This window comes from Podarcis melisellensis, assembly GCF_964234715.1.
Source record: "Podarcis melisellensis genome assembly, chromosome: 13".
Lineage (NCBI taxonomy): Eukaryota > Metazoa > Chordata > Lepidosauria > Squamata > Lacertidae > Podarcis > Podarcis melisellensis.
This window is the reverse complement of record NC_138545.1, coordinates 43,027,064-43,042,061: the sequence shown is the minus strand read 5'-3', so window position 1 is coordinate 43,042,061 and position 14,998 is coordinate 43,027,064. Positions and strand designations below refer to the sequence as shown.

General features: G+C 49.9%; 1 protein-coding gene across 8 annotated transcripts; it reads left to right on the top strand.

The window, feature by feature from the left end:
- Window positions 1–1,108: 1,108 nt before the first annotated feature.
- LOC309354351 (uncharacterized protein) lies at window positions 1,109–12,864 on the top strand. Of its 8 annotated transcripts, none has more exons than XM_081884523.1 (8): window positions 1,109–1,498; window positions 9,250–9,326; window positions 10,307–10,362; window positions 11,013–11,308; window positions 11,414–11,491; window positions 11,717–11,771; window positions 12,497–12,595; window positions 12,729–12,864. In XM_081884523.1, exons 1-4 carry the CDS (start codon window positions 1,349–1,351, stop codon window positions 11,018–11,020), a joined length of 291 nt encoding a protein of 96 aa, XP_081740649.1. In that variant the 5' UTR covers window positions 1,109–1,348; the 3' UTR covers window positions 11,021–11,308; window positions 11,414–11,491; window positions 11,717–11,771; window positions 12,497–12,595; window positions 12,729–12,864. The 8 variants fall into 8 exon arrangements, 3 of the variants coding, with proteins under 3 accessions (XP_081740649.1, XP_081740648.1, XP_081740647.1); XR_014162197.1 differs by lacking the exons at window positions 1,109–1,498; window positions 9,250–9,326; window positions 10,307–10,362 and adding exons at window positions 2,985–3,287; window positions 5,900–6,090; window positions 6,228–6,286; XR_014162198.1 differs by lacking the exons at window positions 1,109–1,498; window positions 9,250–9,326; window positions 10,307–10,362 and adding exons at window positions 4,733–4,804; window positions 5,900–6,090; window positions 6,228–6,286.
- The last annotated feature ends 2,134 nt before the right edge of the window (window positions 12,865–14,998 follow it).

Below are 14,998 nucleotides of genomic sequence, written 5' to 3'. Positions count from 1 at the left end.
GGTATGGGCAGCATGGCAGGGGTGCTTGTTCTGCCTCCCTCCTTCCCTGGGTCAGCTGGCCAGGGACCCTCGCCAGTGCTCAGCCCATGTCCCTGCAGTAGTTTTGGGGCTGGACCCCCAGGGGCCCTATGTCCCCACTGCAGGAGGGCCCTGCCTCCACTGACTTGCCTTCCCCTGGGCTGCTGCTGGGCTGCTCTGTGCCACGAAGAAGGAGGGATGTGGCTGGGGGGATGGCAGCAGACTGAGGACGGCAGGGAGTTGAGAAGGCAGACGGGACATTGGTTTTAAGGGACAGGCCTCTAGCGGGCTCCAGCTTGCATGGGGTAGGAGCATAGTTAGATTTCTTTTGTATTCTTTCTTTGCACCATCGCTGCGTGTGACCCTTGAAAAAGAGGTCCCTGCCCCGAGAGGCTTACAATCTTTAATTTGACACAGAGAGAGAACAGGGAAAGCTTGAGGTCCAGGGTGGATCCTGCCCAGCTGTGAGACATAAGCCAGGGTCTCTGAGTTTCCATGGGGAATCCATTCCCCACATGTGCCAGGAGGTCTTGGCTCCAACCTGAGCGTAACAGGGCTGGGTTGGGGGGCAACAGCCCGTCTCCCCATGTGCCCAGGCAGGAGCAGCGAGCATTGGCATCCAGTGGTGATGTGGGCATGGGCAGCATGGCAGGGGTGTTTGTTCTGCCTCCCTCCCCTGTGTCAGCTGGGCAGGCACCCTCGCCAGTGCTCAGGCCATGTCCCTGCCGTAGATTTGGGGCTGGCCCTATGTCCCTACTGCAGGAGGGCCCTGCCTCTGCTGGCTTGCCTTCCCCTGCACTGCTGCTGGGCTGTTCTGTGTCAGGCAGAAAAAGCAGGGATGTGGCTGGGCGGCAGCGGCAGCAGACTGAGGATGTGACGGAGTTGGGAAGGAAGACGGGGGGGGGGATATTGAGGGGGCTGTGCCCCAGAAGAAAATCACCAGGGAGAGTCCTCAGGGCCCCATCCCCTAGAGCGGCTGGATACCCTGACGATTTTGAGGTATTTCTTCCTTCGCAGGATCATGGTTTGGGAAAGGCTCTGGCCAACCAGCAGCCCAGCGGTGCCATGATAAAACCCAAAATGTGCAGGGGAAGGGTTTCCCAGTCCTCTTGCCATCTGGAGGAGGAAGGGCTGATTTAGATCTTCCTATAGTTTTATGGGGAGGGTTTCTCTTCGGTCCACCTGAACACTCTCCCCACCAGTGGCTTCCAGCAAGAGATTGCATCCTCCTTAGGAGTGAGGCAGGCCAGAACAAGGGGGGAAAGGCTCACAGTTCAGGTAGGTGGAAATGCCACTTGACTGCCCAATGTTATAGGAATGCGTCCTTTCCATGTCCCCTGCCCTCATGCATCAGACTGGTGCTAGCATGGCTGGGAGACAGGCGTCTGCTGATGTCTCTGTTTTCTTTGCATGGAGCGAGCCTTTCCCCAACGTTTACTTCATTCTGGCGAAATCCCTAGAGAAACGTGATGACCCTCAGGTACTGGGGCAGATCTGTTAGCATGCTCTAACATGCATATACAATGGTAACCAGAAGGCGGGAGTTTGGAGCCCAACAAAGCTTGGCTGTTGGCAGGATCCTTTCATTTCTGGGGGTTGGACTAGATAACCTTTGGGATCCCTTCCAACTCTACCCTACTATGATTCTATCAAGCAGCTAAAGGAACGGGCAGAGGAGCAAGACGCAGAACCAGGGCAGGCACAACCACACACCCCACCAGCACCCTCTGGCCTGACCCACCGTGGCCTCATCCCAGCCCACTTTTACCCCCCTGATTTCATATTTCTTTATTCTTCATTCAAAGGCAGGCAGATCTGTTAGCATCTTGATAAAGATGCTCAAATGATAAAGGGTGCTATTATACCCCGCAAACGTCCCAGAAAAAGCTCCCAAGCTGATGGAGAAGAGAGCAGTTAAGTGGTCAGTGGGGCTCCAGGTTGCCGGTGCTGGATCCCACCACAGCCCTTCCAATTTGCAAAAATAAAAATAAAAATCAATGTCACAAGTTTTTTCCTCGCACCTCCTCCCCATGATCACTTCGTGGGGGCCTTCTCAGACATACGCTGTGTCTGAACCAGCAGATCCCACCAAACCAGTAATCGAGGACCCAGTCAGAAAAGGAGTGTGCGCAGTCATATCAGAAATAAGCAAAATAACTAAACAGGTTCTTCATCCCTGTTCTAAAAAGCAGATATCTTCCCCTAAACAATCCCAGGAACTGTCGTTTGTTAGCGGTTCTGGGAATTGTAGGTCTGTGAGAGGGAAGCCACAATGCCACGAATCATTTTGGGGGAAGTCATGGGCTTCAAAGGCACACTGGATGCTCTTTAAAACGTAGCATCATAGAATTGTAGAGTTGGAAGGGACCCTGAGGGTCATCTAGTCCAACCCCCTGCAAGGCAGGAATCTCAACTACATGATCTATGGCAGATGGGCATCCAAGCGCTGCGGGGAAACCTCCAAGGAAGGAGAGCCACTGCTTCAGCTCCTAAGGGCCTCTGGAGCAAGAGAAAACAAGCTGGCTCCCTGTGACAGCCCATTAAGGTATTGAAAGGGCTGCATGGTGCGGATCTCATATCAGTGCTATGATAGTGAAACCAACACATTTCTCTCCCCTCTGCAGAATTGCAGTGGTAACCAGAAGGCTGGAGTTTGGAGCCCAGCCAAGCTTGGCTGTGGGCAGGATCCTTTCATTTCTGAGGGTTGGACTAGATGACCTTTGGGATCCCGTCCAACTCCACCCTACTATGATTCAATCGAGCAGCTAAAGGAACGGGCAGAGAGAGACGCAGAACCAGGGGAGGCACAACCACACACCCCAACAGCACCCTATGGCCTGACCCACCGTGGCCTCATCCCAGCACACTTTGACCCCCAATTTTATATCCTCCTTCCCCCCTTTTCTTCCCAACCCTGTACTGCATATAACACCAGTGTCTCACAACAAATGTCACTGAAGAACCTGAAGACAGAGACAATGTGTGTGCTTTTGAAAACGAGGGGAAATTATTATTTTATTTTGAAAAATTAAAGGAGTGTGTGGCAGCCCCATATATTTAAAGAGCTCCACCCCTATTACATCATTAGAACCAGAACATAAACCTATGAATCTGGAAAAGAACAAAAAATATCCTCAGGGCCCAATGCCCTAGAGCGGCTGGATACCCCGACGATTTTGAGGTATTTCTTCCTTCGCAGGGCCATGGTTTGGGAAAGCTCTGGCCAAGCAGCAGCCCAGCGGTGCCATGATAAAAACCAAAATGTGCAGGTATGCTGTGACCTTCTGAGGCAGGGGAAGGGTTTCCCAGTCATCTTGCTATCTGGAAGAGGAAAGCCTGATTTAGATCTTCCTAGTTTTATGGGGAGGGTTTCTCTTTGGTCCCCCTGGGCAGGACAAGGGGTGTGGTTCTCTCCCATGCCAAAAGCACATCCCAAGGTTGGGCCAGGGCAGTTTTAGGATGGCATGACCAGTGCGCTCACACTGGGCACCAAAACCATGCTGAAGAACAAGAGGGAGGGGTGCCAAATTCTAGCATTTCACAGGGCGCCACCCACATCCTTCCTAGAAAAAAGGAAAAAATATCAATGTTTGGTACAGAACCTAGGTACTACGCCCTCACTAAAGGAGATTGTATGGATGATTCACTAAATGATTGTTGGATGACATGTGTACCTGAGCTAATGGCCTCAAATTCTCTTTCTCTGTGAGACAGAGTTGTTCCGCCTGGCCTTTGGCTTGGAGCCAATTTGATACCCCCCCCTCTTCCTTTTTCCTTTTCTCCTCCTGTGATGAGGCTGCATTTTAATATTTCAATATTTGAATGGTGCATTTTAATCTTGTTTTTAAGTTGTATTCATTCAACTTGTTTTTATTATTGCTTGTTAGCCGCCCTGAGCCCGGCCTTGGCCGGGGAGGGCGGGGTATAAATAAAGTAAAGGTAAAGGTACCCCTGCCCGTAGGGGCCAGTCTTGACAGACTCTGGGGTTGTGCGCCCATCTCACTTAAGAGGCCAGGGGCCAGCGCTGTCCAGAGACACTTCCGGGTCACGTGGCCAGCGTGACATCGCTGCTCTGGCGAGCCAGAGCCGCACACGGAAACGCCGTTTACCTTCCCGCTGGTAAGCGGTCCCTATTTATCTACTTGCACCCGGAGGTGCTTTCGAACTGCTAGGTTGGCAGGCGCTGGGACCGAGCAGCGGGAGCGCACCCCGCCGCAGGGATTCGAACCGCCAACCTTTCGATCAGCAAGTCCTAGGCGCTGAGGCTTTAACCCACAGCGCCACCTGCGTCCCTGGGGTATAAATAGAAATTATTATTCTTATTAATCTTATATGCTGCTTTATTACAAAAATCATGACTAGACCTCTGATCCTAAACTGAATAGTTAGATGCCTAACCCTGCTTCACGCCCCCCACCAAGTCCCACCCCCTCCAGAACCCACTGCTCTCAACTGACTCTCAACTGCCTGGCATTCAAACTCCTTTTCAAATCCTCATCCAATCATCACTCACCCCCAGAATTCCACACTCTCCCCCTGCCTCCCGCCTTAACATTCCCATAGTAATTCTAATACTACTAACCCTATTACATTCTTTTTTATATAAGTTTCTTTTGTTCAAAATTAAAACAAAACATATTATCCAAAAACACATCATCCTTGTTTTTCCCCCATTTCTCCCTCCTCTCCCCACCCTCCCACACAAAATCTACCCCCCCCCCTCGACTTCCCTCAGTTCCAGTCTATGATTTCTCTAAAAATGCTGTTTTCTGCATGTTACAAAGTGGTATAGCTCCTCAAACTATTGTGCTGATTATTATCAATAAAACGTTTGTGAATGTTTATTCAAAACCTTGCTCCCTGCCACAGCCCTTGAAGGTATTGACAGGGCTGCATTTTGTGGCTCTCATATCCATGTCCTGAGAGAGAGAGCAAAACGTTTCTCTCTCCCCTTTCTCCAGCCCAGGCAGAATCGCAAGGGGTCAGTGCATCTGGCTGGAAAGAAGATGGTCGGAGTTTGGAGCCCAGACAGGGCTGGCTGTGGGCAAGATCCTGGTGTAGCCTTTTCAGGCTTTGCCCTGGAGCGGGAAGAGCATTGCACCCAGGCAGAGGGAAATGGGAGTCAAACAGACACTCAAGGGATAATTTCAGAGAAAGAGCTTTATTTCTACCATCCGGGCTTGGTAGAAGTAGCTAGTGTGATAATTTCACAAACAAGCACAAGCACAGCCATTTGCACAGAGCATATATTCCCCTCCAGTTCCCTCCCCTTTTCCCCCCTCCTCAGGAGCCCTGCCTCATGATGAGTTTCCTGAGCATGAACAGAAAGCTCCTGTCTTTGGGACTCTTGGCGCCCTTCCCAGGAAAGGGGGATGACAAGCCAAAAGGGTTGAGGAGCCTTGCGGTTCAGCGTGTCCAAGATGTGCTGCAACCGAATGAGATAAGAGTCAGTTCCCAGGCCTGAGTATTCTTGGCATTGACAGAGTCTATTCATTAGCCTTTTTGAAGCTCTCTCGTACTGATAAAAGTCACAGTTTGCCTATACAGCAGCATCTTGTGAGAGAGCAGAGAAAAGCTAAAGCTGTGCTTTTTTAGAAGAGAGAAAGGGGAAATTTGGTTTTGAGGCCTAGGGTGACTTTGGGGGCACCTGTCCTCACCTCCTTCATGGGCATTGCCCGGGGTTGGACTAGATGACCCCTGGGATCCCTTCCAACTCCACCCTACTATGATTCTATCAAGCAGCTAAAGGAACAGGCAGAGGGGCAAGACGCAGAACCAGGGGAGGCAAAACCACACACCCCAACAGCACCCTCTGGCCTGACCCACCGTGGCCTCATCCCACCCCACTTTGACCCCCCTGATTTTATTTGTCTTAATGCAGCAGCCTGACAGCCCAGCAGCCTGGCCCCTGTTTCCAAGCTGATGTCACAAAGTGTTGTTTTGCAAGCAAGGCGTCCTTCTGAAACATTTGAGAGTCATAGGAACACTCTCCCCACCAGTGGCTTCCAGGAGCTTGCATCTTCCTTGGGAGAGAGGCAGGCCAGAACAAGGGGGGAAAGGCTCACAGTTCAGGTAGGTGGAAATGCCCATTGAGTGCCCCATATTATAGGAATGCTTCCTTCCCGTGTGTGTGTCCCCTCCCATGCACCAGTCTGGTGCTAGCATGGCTGGGAGCCAGGCGCCTACTAATGTCTCCATTTTCTTTGCAGTGAGGGAGCCTTTCCCCTTTGTTCTGGTGAAATCCCTGGAGAGAGGTGAGGACCCTCAGGTACTGGGGCAGAGGGAAGGAAGGTGTCATCCTGAAATACCTTTTGGGGTTCATAGGAACACTCTCCCTACCTGTGGCTTTGTAATAGGAATTTTATGGTCTTAGATATATGGTAATGTTCATAAGTGTACCCACCAAGCACATACAAAATCAGCACAGGAAGGCCAACCCGGAACCATTTTGATTCCTAAACTGACCAAATCTTTTCTCTGCAAGGTCAAAATGGAAAAGCCTCCCCATTGTCTTTCCCTTCACAAATCCTGTCTGTGTTTGAATAGGGTGTGAGCCTGTGACTGGCCCAGGAACTAAGTATTTATCGTTACAAAAGACTGGCCAGGCTACCCAGGAAATCCAATCAAGTAACCTGCCAGACAGGAGATAAACAAGGACAAGAGAAAAACAACATTTAAATTTCTGTGGTGTAGGTATGATGTATCCGAGGGGTGGTCTTAGGTTACACCCCTTCTGTGATGTATGTATGATGTTTCTGGGGGTGGTCTTGATCTACAGGGTGGCAATTTCAAAAGTCTTTATAGGGCCTTGCGCACCATTTTTCTGGGTCCTCCTCCTTTCCTGCGTGTGAGGGGAGCACCCTGTTGCAACAGATCAATAAAGATCAAGCTTACTAGCTGCTTATTAGCTCTGTTATTTTCTCCTACCAATAGGGTACCGATGTAAGGACTCTATATGGGCTCTTGGATACCCCATAAGGGAAAAGGGCTATTTTTGTTTACAACAGCTTCCAGGAAGTGCTTTTCAGAAGCATTCTGGACCGTCCAGAGGGGCTGGGAGCTGGGGGCACTGTTATACAGTGGTTCCGCTCCTTCTTCCTGGGCCATGTTCAGAAAATGGTGGGGGATGAGTGTTCAGACCCCTGGGCTCTCACTTGTGGGGTGCCTCAGGGTTCTGTCCTCTCCATGCTTTTCAACATGCAGCCACTGGGAGAGATCATCATGGGGTTTGGGCTGGGTGTTCATCAGTATGCAGATGACACCCAGCTCTACCTCTTTTTCAAATTGAAACCAATGAAGGCGGTGAAGGTCCTGTGTGAGTGTCTGGAGGTGGTTGGAGGATGGATGTTGGCTAACAGATTGAGGTTGAATCCTGACAAGACAGAAGTACTGTTTTGGGGGGACAGGAGGCAGGCAGGTGTGGAAGACTCCCTGGTCCTGAATGGGGCAACTGTGCCCCTGAAGGACCAGGTGCGCAGCCTGGGAGTCATTCTGGACTCGCAGCTGTCCATGGAGGCACAGGTCAATTCTGTGTCCAGGGCAGCTGTTTACCAGCTCCACCTGCCCGGACACTGAGGTCCAGCGCCTAGGGTCTTCTGGCGGATCCCTCACTACGAGAAGCCAAGTTACAGGGAACCAGGCAGAAGGCCTTCTTCATAGTGGCACCTGCCCTGTGGAATGCCCTCCCACCAGATGTCAAAGAGAAAAATAACTACCAAACTTTTAGAAGACATCTGAAGGCAGCCCTGTTTAGGGAAGCTTTTAATGTTTAATAGGTTATTGTATTTTAGTGTTGGAAGGCATGCAGAAACAGCTTGCTCCTCACGCCTCTTCTCCAGCACCCCTTCTCTGTGTGGGCATAGGAACGGATAAGGGAGCTGGGCATGTTTAGCCTGGAGAAGAGGAGGTTAAGGGGTGATATGATAGCCATGTTCAAATATATGAAAGGATGTCACATAGAGGAGGGAGAAAGGTTGTTTTCTGCTGCTCCAGAGAAGCGGACACGGAGCAATGGATCCAAACTACAAGAAAGAAGATTCCACCTAAACATTAGGAAGAACTTCCTGACAGTAAGAGCTGTTTGACAGTGGAATTTGCTGCCAAGGAGTGTGGTGGAGTCTCCTTTGGAGGTCTTTAAGCAGAGGCTTGACAACCATATGTCAGGAGTGCTCTGACGGTGTTTCCTGCTTGGCAGGGGGTTGGACTCGATGGCCCTTGTGGTCTCTTCCAACTCTATGATTCTATGATTCTATTCTATGATTCTATGATCCTTCTCGGCCTTTGGCTGCCAGATCTTTGGTGCAGAAGCAACAGCCAAAGCTTCCTCTGATTAAGACTGCTGCTCAGCTAATTTCTAAGAAAGAGAAGACTTTGGCTGCTGCTTCTGAGCTAGGCTGGCCGGGTCAGAGATGATAATACAACAAAACAACACCACCACAAACTGGCTTATAAGTATAAAACCAAATTTACTAGAATAATAGCTAGAATAGAGGTAGACTTATAACCATTCAGACAACAAACATACTGAAATATGAAAAAGTTTTTCAAAGCTATTTTTCAAAGATTGAACTGGATGAGATATTCGTCAACGGGTCTTGAGTTGGAAACACAAAGCCGTATGCATGGATCAATCACGGGAAGGCAAATCAAAGCCACCACTCTGGTGAGAATAATGCAAGTGAGCCGAAGGAGACCTGTTCTCCAGATATATTACAGATTTCCCGTGATTTCATATTCTCCAGTGTGCTACCCTTGCCGCTGTGGCAGCACGGGGTTGCCGTTTTGTGATTGGACTTACGCTACTTGTTGAACGGTTCATTTATCCAGTCTGTATAACGTTTACGGCACATGTAACTTGTTAAGATAGAGTTGTACATTTATCCACTCCATGTTTACAGTATCTCCAGGCTTTGTCTTGCACATGGCACCTTAGTATGTTTGTTGTTTGAATGGTTACAAGTCTATATCTATTCTAGTTAACTTGGTTTTATACTTATAAGCCAGTTTGTGGTTTTGTTGTTTTGTTGTATTATTATTACTGTCACCACATTTGATAGTTTGTGTAAATACGGGGCAGAGATGAGACACTCATACAGAAGGCCAAGTGGGGAAAGCTTGTAGGATCAGGTAGGAGGAAATGCCCCCTTCCCAGATCCCCCAGCCTCCTGCCCCAGACCGGAGCTAGCGTGGCTGGGAGCCAGACGCCTGCTGATGTCTCCATTTGTTTTGCAGTGTGGGAAAGATTCAGCCTGGAAGCCATTGCATCCTGGGAGGGACTGGAGCCCAGATGAAGGACTGTTGCCTCAGAGGTAATGGAATGGGGGAAGGAGGGGGCAGGGGCGAAGGAAGGCTAACCGCCACCCGGTGTCAGGGGCGGGGCAAACTGCCCAGCGGCACATGGGTGGCACCGCTACGTACGGTGGATGCACGGTGCCACTGTGTATGGAGCACAGGCATGCACCGTACGTAATGGCACCGGACGGTTTGCCGACATAACCGCTCAAGCGCTATACAGACGGCAGCAGGATCCTCCAATCACGGCTGCAGCGGCAGTGGAGTGGTCCTGCGCTTGCAGTGGCAGCAGCGGCAGCAGAGATTCTCCACTCACGGCTGCAGCGGCGGTGGCAGGGATCTTCCACACACAGCTGTGATGGCGCAATGGTGGTGGCTCGCGTTGCCATTTCTGGGGGTTGCAGAATGAGGCCCCTGCAGAGTGCCTTCTTGTCACCCCCCTCAGAGATGGCACCTGGGGGCAGACTGCGCTCCCCCACTCCCTCTTCCTGCGCCACTGGGAGGAGGGTGGCCTTAAGAAACACACTAGAAGGGCCTACAGGATCAGGCCAAGGGCTCACCTGGTCCAGTCTCTTCTTCTGCCAGGGGCCACCCAGATGCCACTGGGAAAGCCACAAACAGGATCCGAGCCCAAGAGCCTTCTGCCCACCTGGGACTTCCTGCAACGGCTTTTCTGAAGCATTCTTTCCTCCATCAGGACTAGTAGTCTTTGACCGCCCCCTCCTCCATTCATTCGCCTAATCCTCTTTTAAAGCCAGGCAGTCAGAGGTGCTCTTCAGCTGCATCTCCTGGTCATCTGATGCTTCTTGTGAGCTCCGCAGTGGGATCTGCTTTAAGTCCCTGGGGTGGGTGGGACAGCTGGATGGGCATCTGAGGGGACATTCTGTCCCTGGTGTTCGGTCTGTGACAGCCCTTTCACATGTTCAGGGATTCCTCTCTCGAAGCAGCCCTTAGCGTCGAGTTCTCCCCTGCTTCAAGGACACCTTCTTTCTTTCAGGATCTCCTGTCTGCACTGCTGTGGCTGCTGCCCAAACCACCATGTAAATAGAACAGGTAAGAGGAAGGGGAAATTTGCATGAAGCGGGGAGAACACCCTACCAGTTGAGCGTACATCTTCATGCTGTGGGGGCATTTCTGGAAAAAAAGGCTTACACTATTAAGACAGATTTAGGAACTGGGGGACAAGTCCCATTGTCCTTGACCAGAGTACAACTGCGAAGATTACAAAAGTCAGTGGTTTTATGCCCTGCGAATTTGCACAGCAGCATGGTGCGGTAAAGGTAAAGGGACCCCTGACCATTAGGGCCAGTCGTGACTGGCTCTGGGATTGCGGCGCACATCTCGCTTTATTGGCCGAGGGAGCTGGTGCACAGCCAGCATGACTAAGCCGCTTCTGGCGAACCAGAGCAGCGCATGGAAACGCTGTTTACCTTCCCGCTGGAGCGGTACCTATTTATCTACTTGTACTTAGACGTGCTTTCGAACTGCTAGGTTGGCAGGAGCAGGGACCGAGCAACGGGAGCTCACCCCGTCACGGGGATTCGAACCACCGACCTTCTGATCGGCAAGTCCTAGGCTCTGTGGTTTAACCCACAGTGCCACCCACCTCCCTTGGTGCATGGCGTGACAGGGCGATAATTGGGGAATCTGCTGACAGAGCCCATTCACATGAGAGCCCATACGATATCCTGTTTCCTTCACAGAGTCATGATTCCAGGGATGAGGCTCCAACTCCAGCTCCCGAGATAAAGGACCAGAGGACATCCCTGTGGTTCCTGGTTGCCATCCCTCACGCCTCTTCCCCACTGCCCCTTCTCTGTGGGCATGGCTCAGTCTCGGCCCTGTTTGGCGCAGAAGCAGCAGCCAAAGTTTCTTCTCATGCTGGGAACAGCATCTCTGCTCATTTCTGAGACTTCGGCTGCTGCTTCTGAGCTAGGCCGGCCGGGACAGAGCCAAGACACCCGTACAGAGGCCAAGTGGGAAGAGCTGGTAAGATCAGGTAGGAGGAAATGCCCCCTTCCCAGGTCCCCCACCCTCCTGCCCCAGACTGGGGCTAGCGTGGCTGGGAGCCAGGTGCTGGCTGAGGTCTCCAATTGTTTTGCAGAGAGGGAAAGACTCAGCCTGGGAGCTGCCCACATCCTGGGAGGGACTGGAGCCCAGACGAAGGCCTCTCACATCAGAGGTAATGGGACAAGGGGAAGGAGGGGGGCCTTAGGAAACATACAAGAAGGGCCTGCAGGATCAGGCCAAGGGCTCACCTGGTCCAGCCTCCTCTTCTCCCAGGGGCCACATTCTGTCCCTGGTGTTCGGTCTGTGACAGCCCATTCACATGTTCAGGGATTCTTCCCTCAAAGCAGCCCTTAGCGTCGAGTTCTCCCTTGCTTCAAAGATCCCTTCTTTCATGCAGGATCTCCTTTGTGGACCACTGTGGCTGCTGCCATAGCCTCCCACAAAAAGAACAGGTAAGAGGAAGGGAGGTTTTGCATGGGATGGGGAGAACACCCTACAGGGGTCAGCAAACTTTTTCAGCAGGGGTCCAGTCCACTGTCCCTCAGACCTTCTGGGGGGCCGAACTATATTTTGAAAAAAAATAATAATGAACAAATTCCTATGCCTCACAAATAACCCAGAGATGCATTTTAAATAAAAGCACACATTCTGCTCATGTACAAACACTAGGCAGGCCCCACAAATAACCCAGAGATGCATTTTAAATAAAAGCACACATTCTACTCATGTAAAAACACGCTGATTCCCGGACCGTCCGCGGGCCAGATTGAGAAGGCAATTGTGCTGGATCCGGCCCCCGGGCCTTAGTTTGCCTACCCATGAAGTTGAGCGTACGTGTTCATGCTGTGGATGCGTTTCTGGGAAAAGTTGGACACTAATATTGCAGGTTTGGTAACTGGGGCCCTCCTACAAGTGATGCTTGATTACAACTCCCATGGTCCTTGACCATTGTCCTTTTCTCCTGCTTTTCAGCCAGACACCCAGGTGGGTGGTGTTAAAAGTGCAAATTCCCTTTAATATAGTCTGGTTCCTTTAGCGAAATGGAACACCGTACAGAGTGCATTTGACGATACTTAGATTGTCGTGTTTTAGACAGTGTATACAAAAGGGCTGAACAGATTCCTGTTTTTTCCTCTGTTTACTGATGGCTATGTATTGTTTGTTTTCTAATTTGCAGGAAGGCTTTGAGTGATGCCTGGGGCGGATCGATAAGAGAGGAAATGAAGACAGGATTTGGGTGTTTTTCCTCTACTTTGCATATATAGGTGTGATTCAGGTAGGTCGCCGTGTTGGTCTGACGCAGTCCAAATATATATATATATATATATATTAAAAAATTATCCGGTAGCACCTTAGAGACTAACAATCCCATTGTCCTTGACCATTGTCGTTTTTCTCCTGCTTTTCAGCCAAACAACCAGGTGGCCACGCTGCAGGCTGAAGTTCTGGCACCTTCCAAACCAAGGCTCAGTCTTAGAACCAGTTTCTTTTGTTTGTTTCTTTGTTTGAAATAATTTTCAATAAACGTTTTCTTGGTTTACGAAAGTATGTTCATTGTCTCTTTTTTCAAGTCGTGTTTTCTACAAATTGATGTTCGGCATTTATGTGTGGCGCTTTCCATCCTCGGCACTCACAGACTGAACAAAATTGCAATGTATCTCAACAGAATTAGAATGTTATGCAAATGGGGGGGGGGCTATGTTTCCAAGCACAATTCAAAGTGTTGGTGCTGACCTTTAAAGCCCTAAACAGCCTCGGTCCAGTATACCTGAAGGAGCGTCTCCACCCCCATCGTTCTGCCTGGACACTGAGGTCCAGCTCCAAGGGCCTTCTGGCGGTTCCCTCACTGCGAGAAGCCAAGTTACAGGGAACCAGGCAGAGGGCCTTCTCGGTAGTGGCACCCGCCCTGTGGAATGCCCTCCCAGCAGATGTCAAAGAGAAAAATAACTACCAAACTACCAAGACATCTGAAGGAAGCCCTGTTTAGGGAAGCTCTTAATGTTTAATAGGTTATTGTATTTTAGTGTTTTGTTGGAAGCCGCCCAGAGTGGCTGGGGACAACCAGCCAGATGGGCGGGATATAAATAAATAAATAAATAAATAAATAAATAAATAAATAAAATAATTACTATTGTAGATGGGCTCCTTTGCATCTCAAGCAATCTTTTCCTGTCATTGGTAGGGCTGCACTTGGAAAAGATGGAGAGATTGGTGATGGGAAATGCTTAGAGAGCACATACAGAAACAAAGGAGACATGGTGTTAAATGCAAAATGTAACTTTAAAAAATGCAAGAAAATTATCAGGCTCACAGCAGATGGGAAGGAAGTCTCCCCTGTTTCAGTTGCAAGGAAAATTCCCCCTTTGAAACTACTATTGGCATTGGGATTCAAAAGCTACCATCGGGGCCCAAGGGAGTTTTCCTCTCAACCAAAGGGTTAAGCTGCTCGCACAGGTTGTCCCATATATTGGAGGACAGGAAGGGATTCCTCTCAGATCAGATTGGCTCATGCATATCTGAGAGGAGCTAGCAGATGTAGCAACAGCTGGACCAGGAACTGGGAGCAGCTGCTGAGACCATATAAAACCTAAAGGATCTACAGTTTGTGAACACCATTCAAAGTGTGAGTCCTGTATACCTGAAGTAGGATTGCCACCTGGTCCTTAAAAAACAGAGTTTTAAAATCCCATCCTTGAAAGCAAACTTAAAAGGACAGGAATTAGGCTGTGAAAACCTTGTTTTGAGCAAGTCCAACTATGAAGCTAGCTGCCTTCCCTCCCTTTGTCCCACTTAAGAAAGAATCAGGCATCAACTGGGGAACTTTAAAAACAAACTTTACTTACTTTATAAGCATGCATCAGTTCACAACAATTTGTTGTTGTCTAGTCGTTTAGTCATGTCCGACTCTTCATGACCCCATGGACCAGAGTACACCAGGCACCCCTGTCCTCCACCGCCTCCCGCAGCTTGGTCAAACTCATGCTGGTAGCTTCGAGAACACTGTCCAACCATCTCGTCCTCTGTCGTCCCCTTCTCCTTGTGCCCTCCATCTTTCCCAACATCAGGGTCTTTTCCAGGGAGTCTTCTCTTCTCATGAGGTGGCCAAAGTATTGGAGCCTCAGCTTCACGATCTGCCCTTCCAGTGAGCACTCAGGGCTGATTTCCTTCAGAATGGATCAGTTTGATCTTCTTGCAGTCCATGGGACTCTCAAGAGTCTCCTCCAGCACCATAATTCAAAAGCATCCATTCTTCGGCGATCAGCCTTCTTTATGGTCCAGCTCTCACTTCCATACATCACTACTGGGAAAACCAAAGCTTTAACTATATGGACCTTTGTTGGCAAGGTGACATCTCTGCTTTTTAAGATGCTGCCTAGGTTTTTCATTGCTCATAACAATAGTAGTATTAAAAACTATGCAGGAAAAATACTGTTGTACATTTGCAGGAGACCCTAAACACTAGAAATTGATCAGTGGTAGGATTTTGATTAATATGGATATCAATGAAATGAGAAGCTACTGGACTGTGCTGGACAAGGAATTCCTGGGCTGACTTTTGCAAACCAGGCTGGCCGGTCTAGCAAAGAGCAAATCTGTTAACACACCTGAGCTTGCTGGGCACACAACCATAGCTGTCAACCGTCCCTTATTTGGCGGGAAAGTCCCTTATCCCAGAGCC

Coding starts and splice junctions, on each gene's coding strand:
- LOC309354351 (XM_081884521.1), top strand. CDS start 1,349: ATGTCCCCTGCCCTCATGCATCAGACTGGTGCTAGCATGGCTGGGAGA. Junction 1,499..9,249: donor AGAAACGTGATGACCCTCAG/GTACTGGGGCAG, acceptor TTTGTTTTGCAG/TGTGGGAAAGATTCAGCCTG. Junction 9,327..10,306: donor GAAGGACTGTTGCCTCAGAG/GTAATGGAATGG, acceptor TCTTTCTTTCAG/GATCTCCTGTCTGCACTGCT.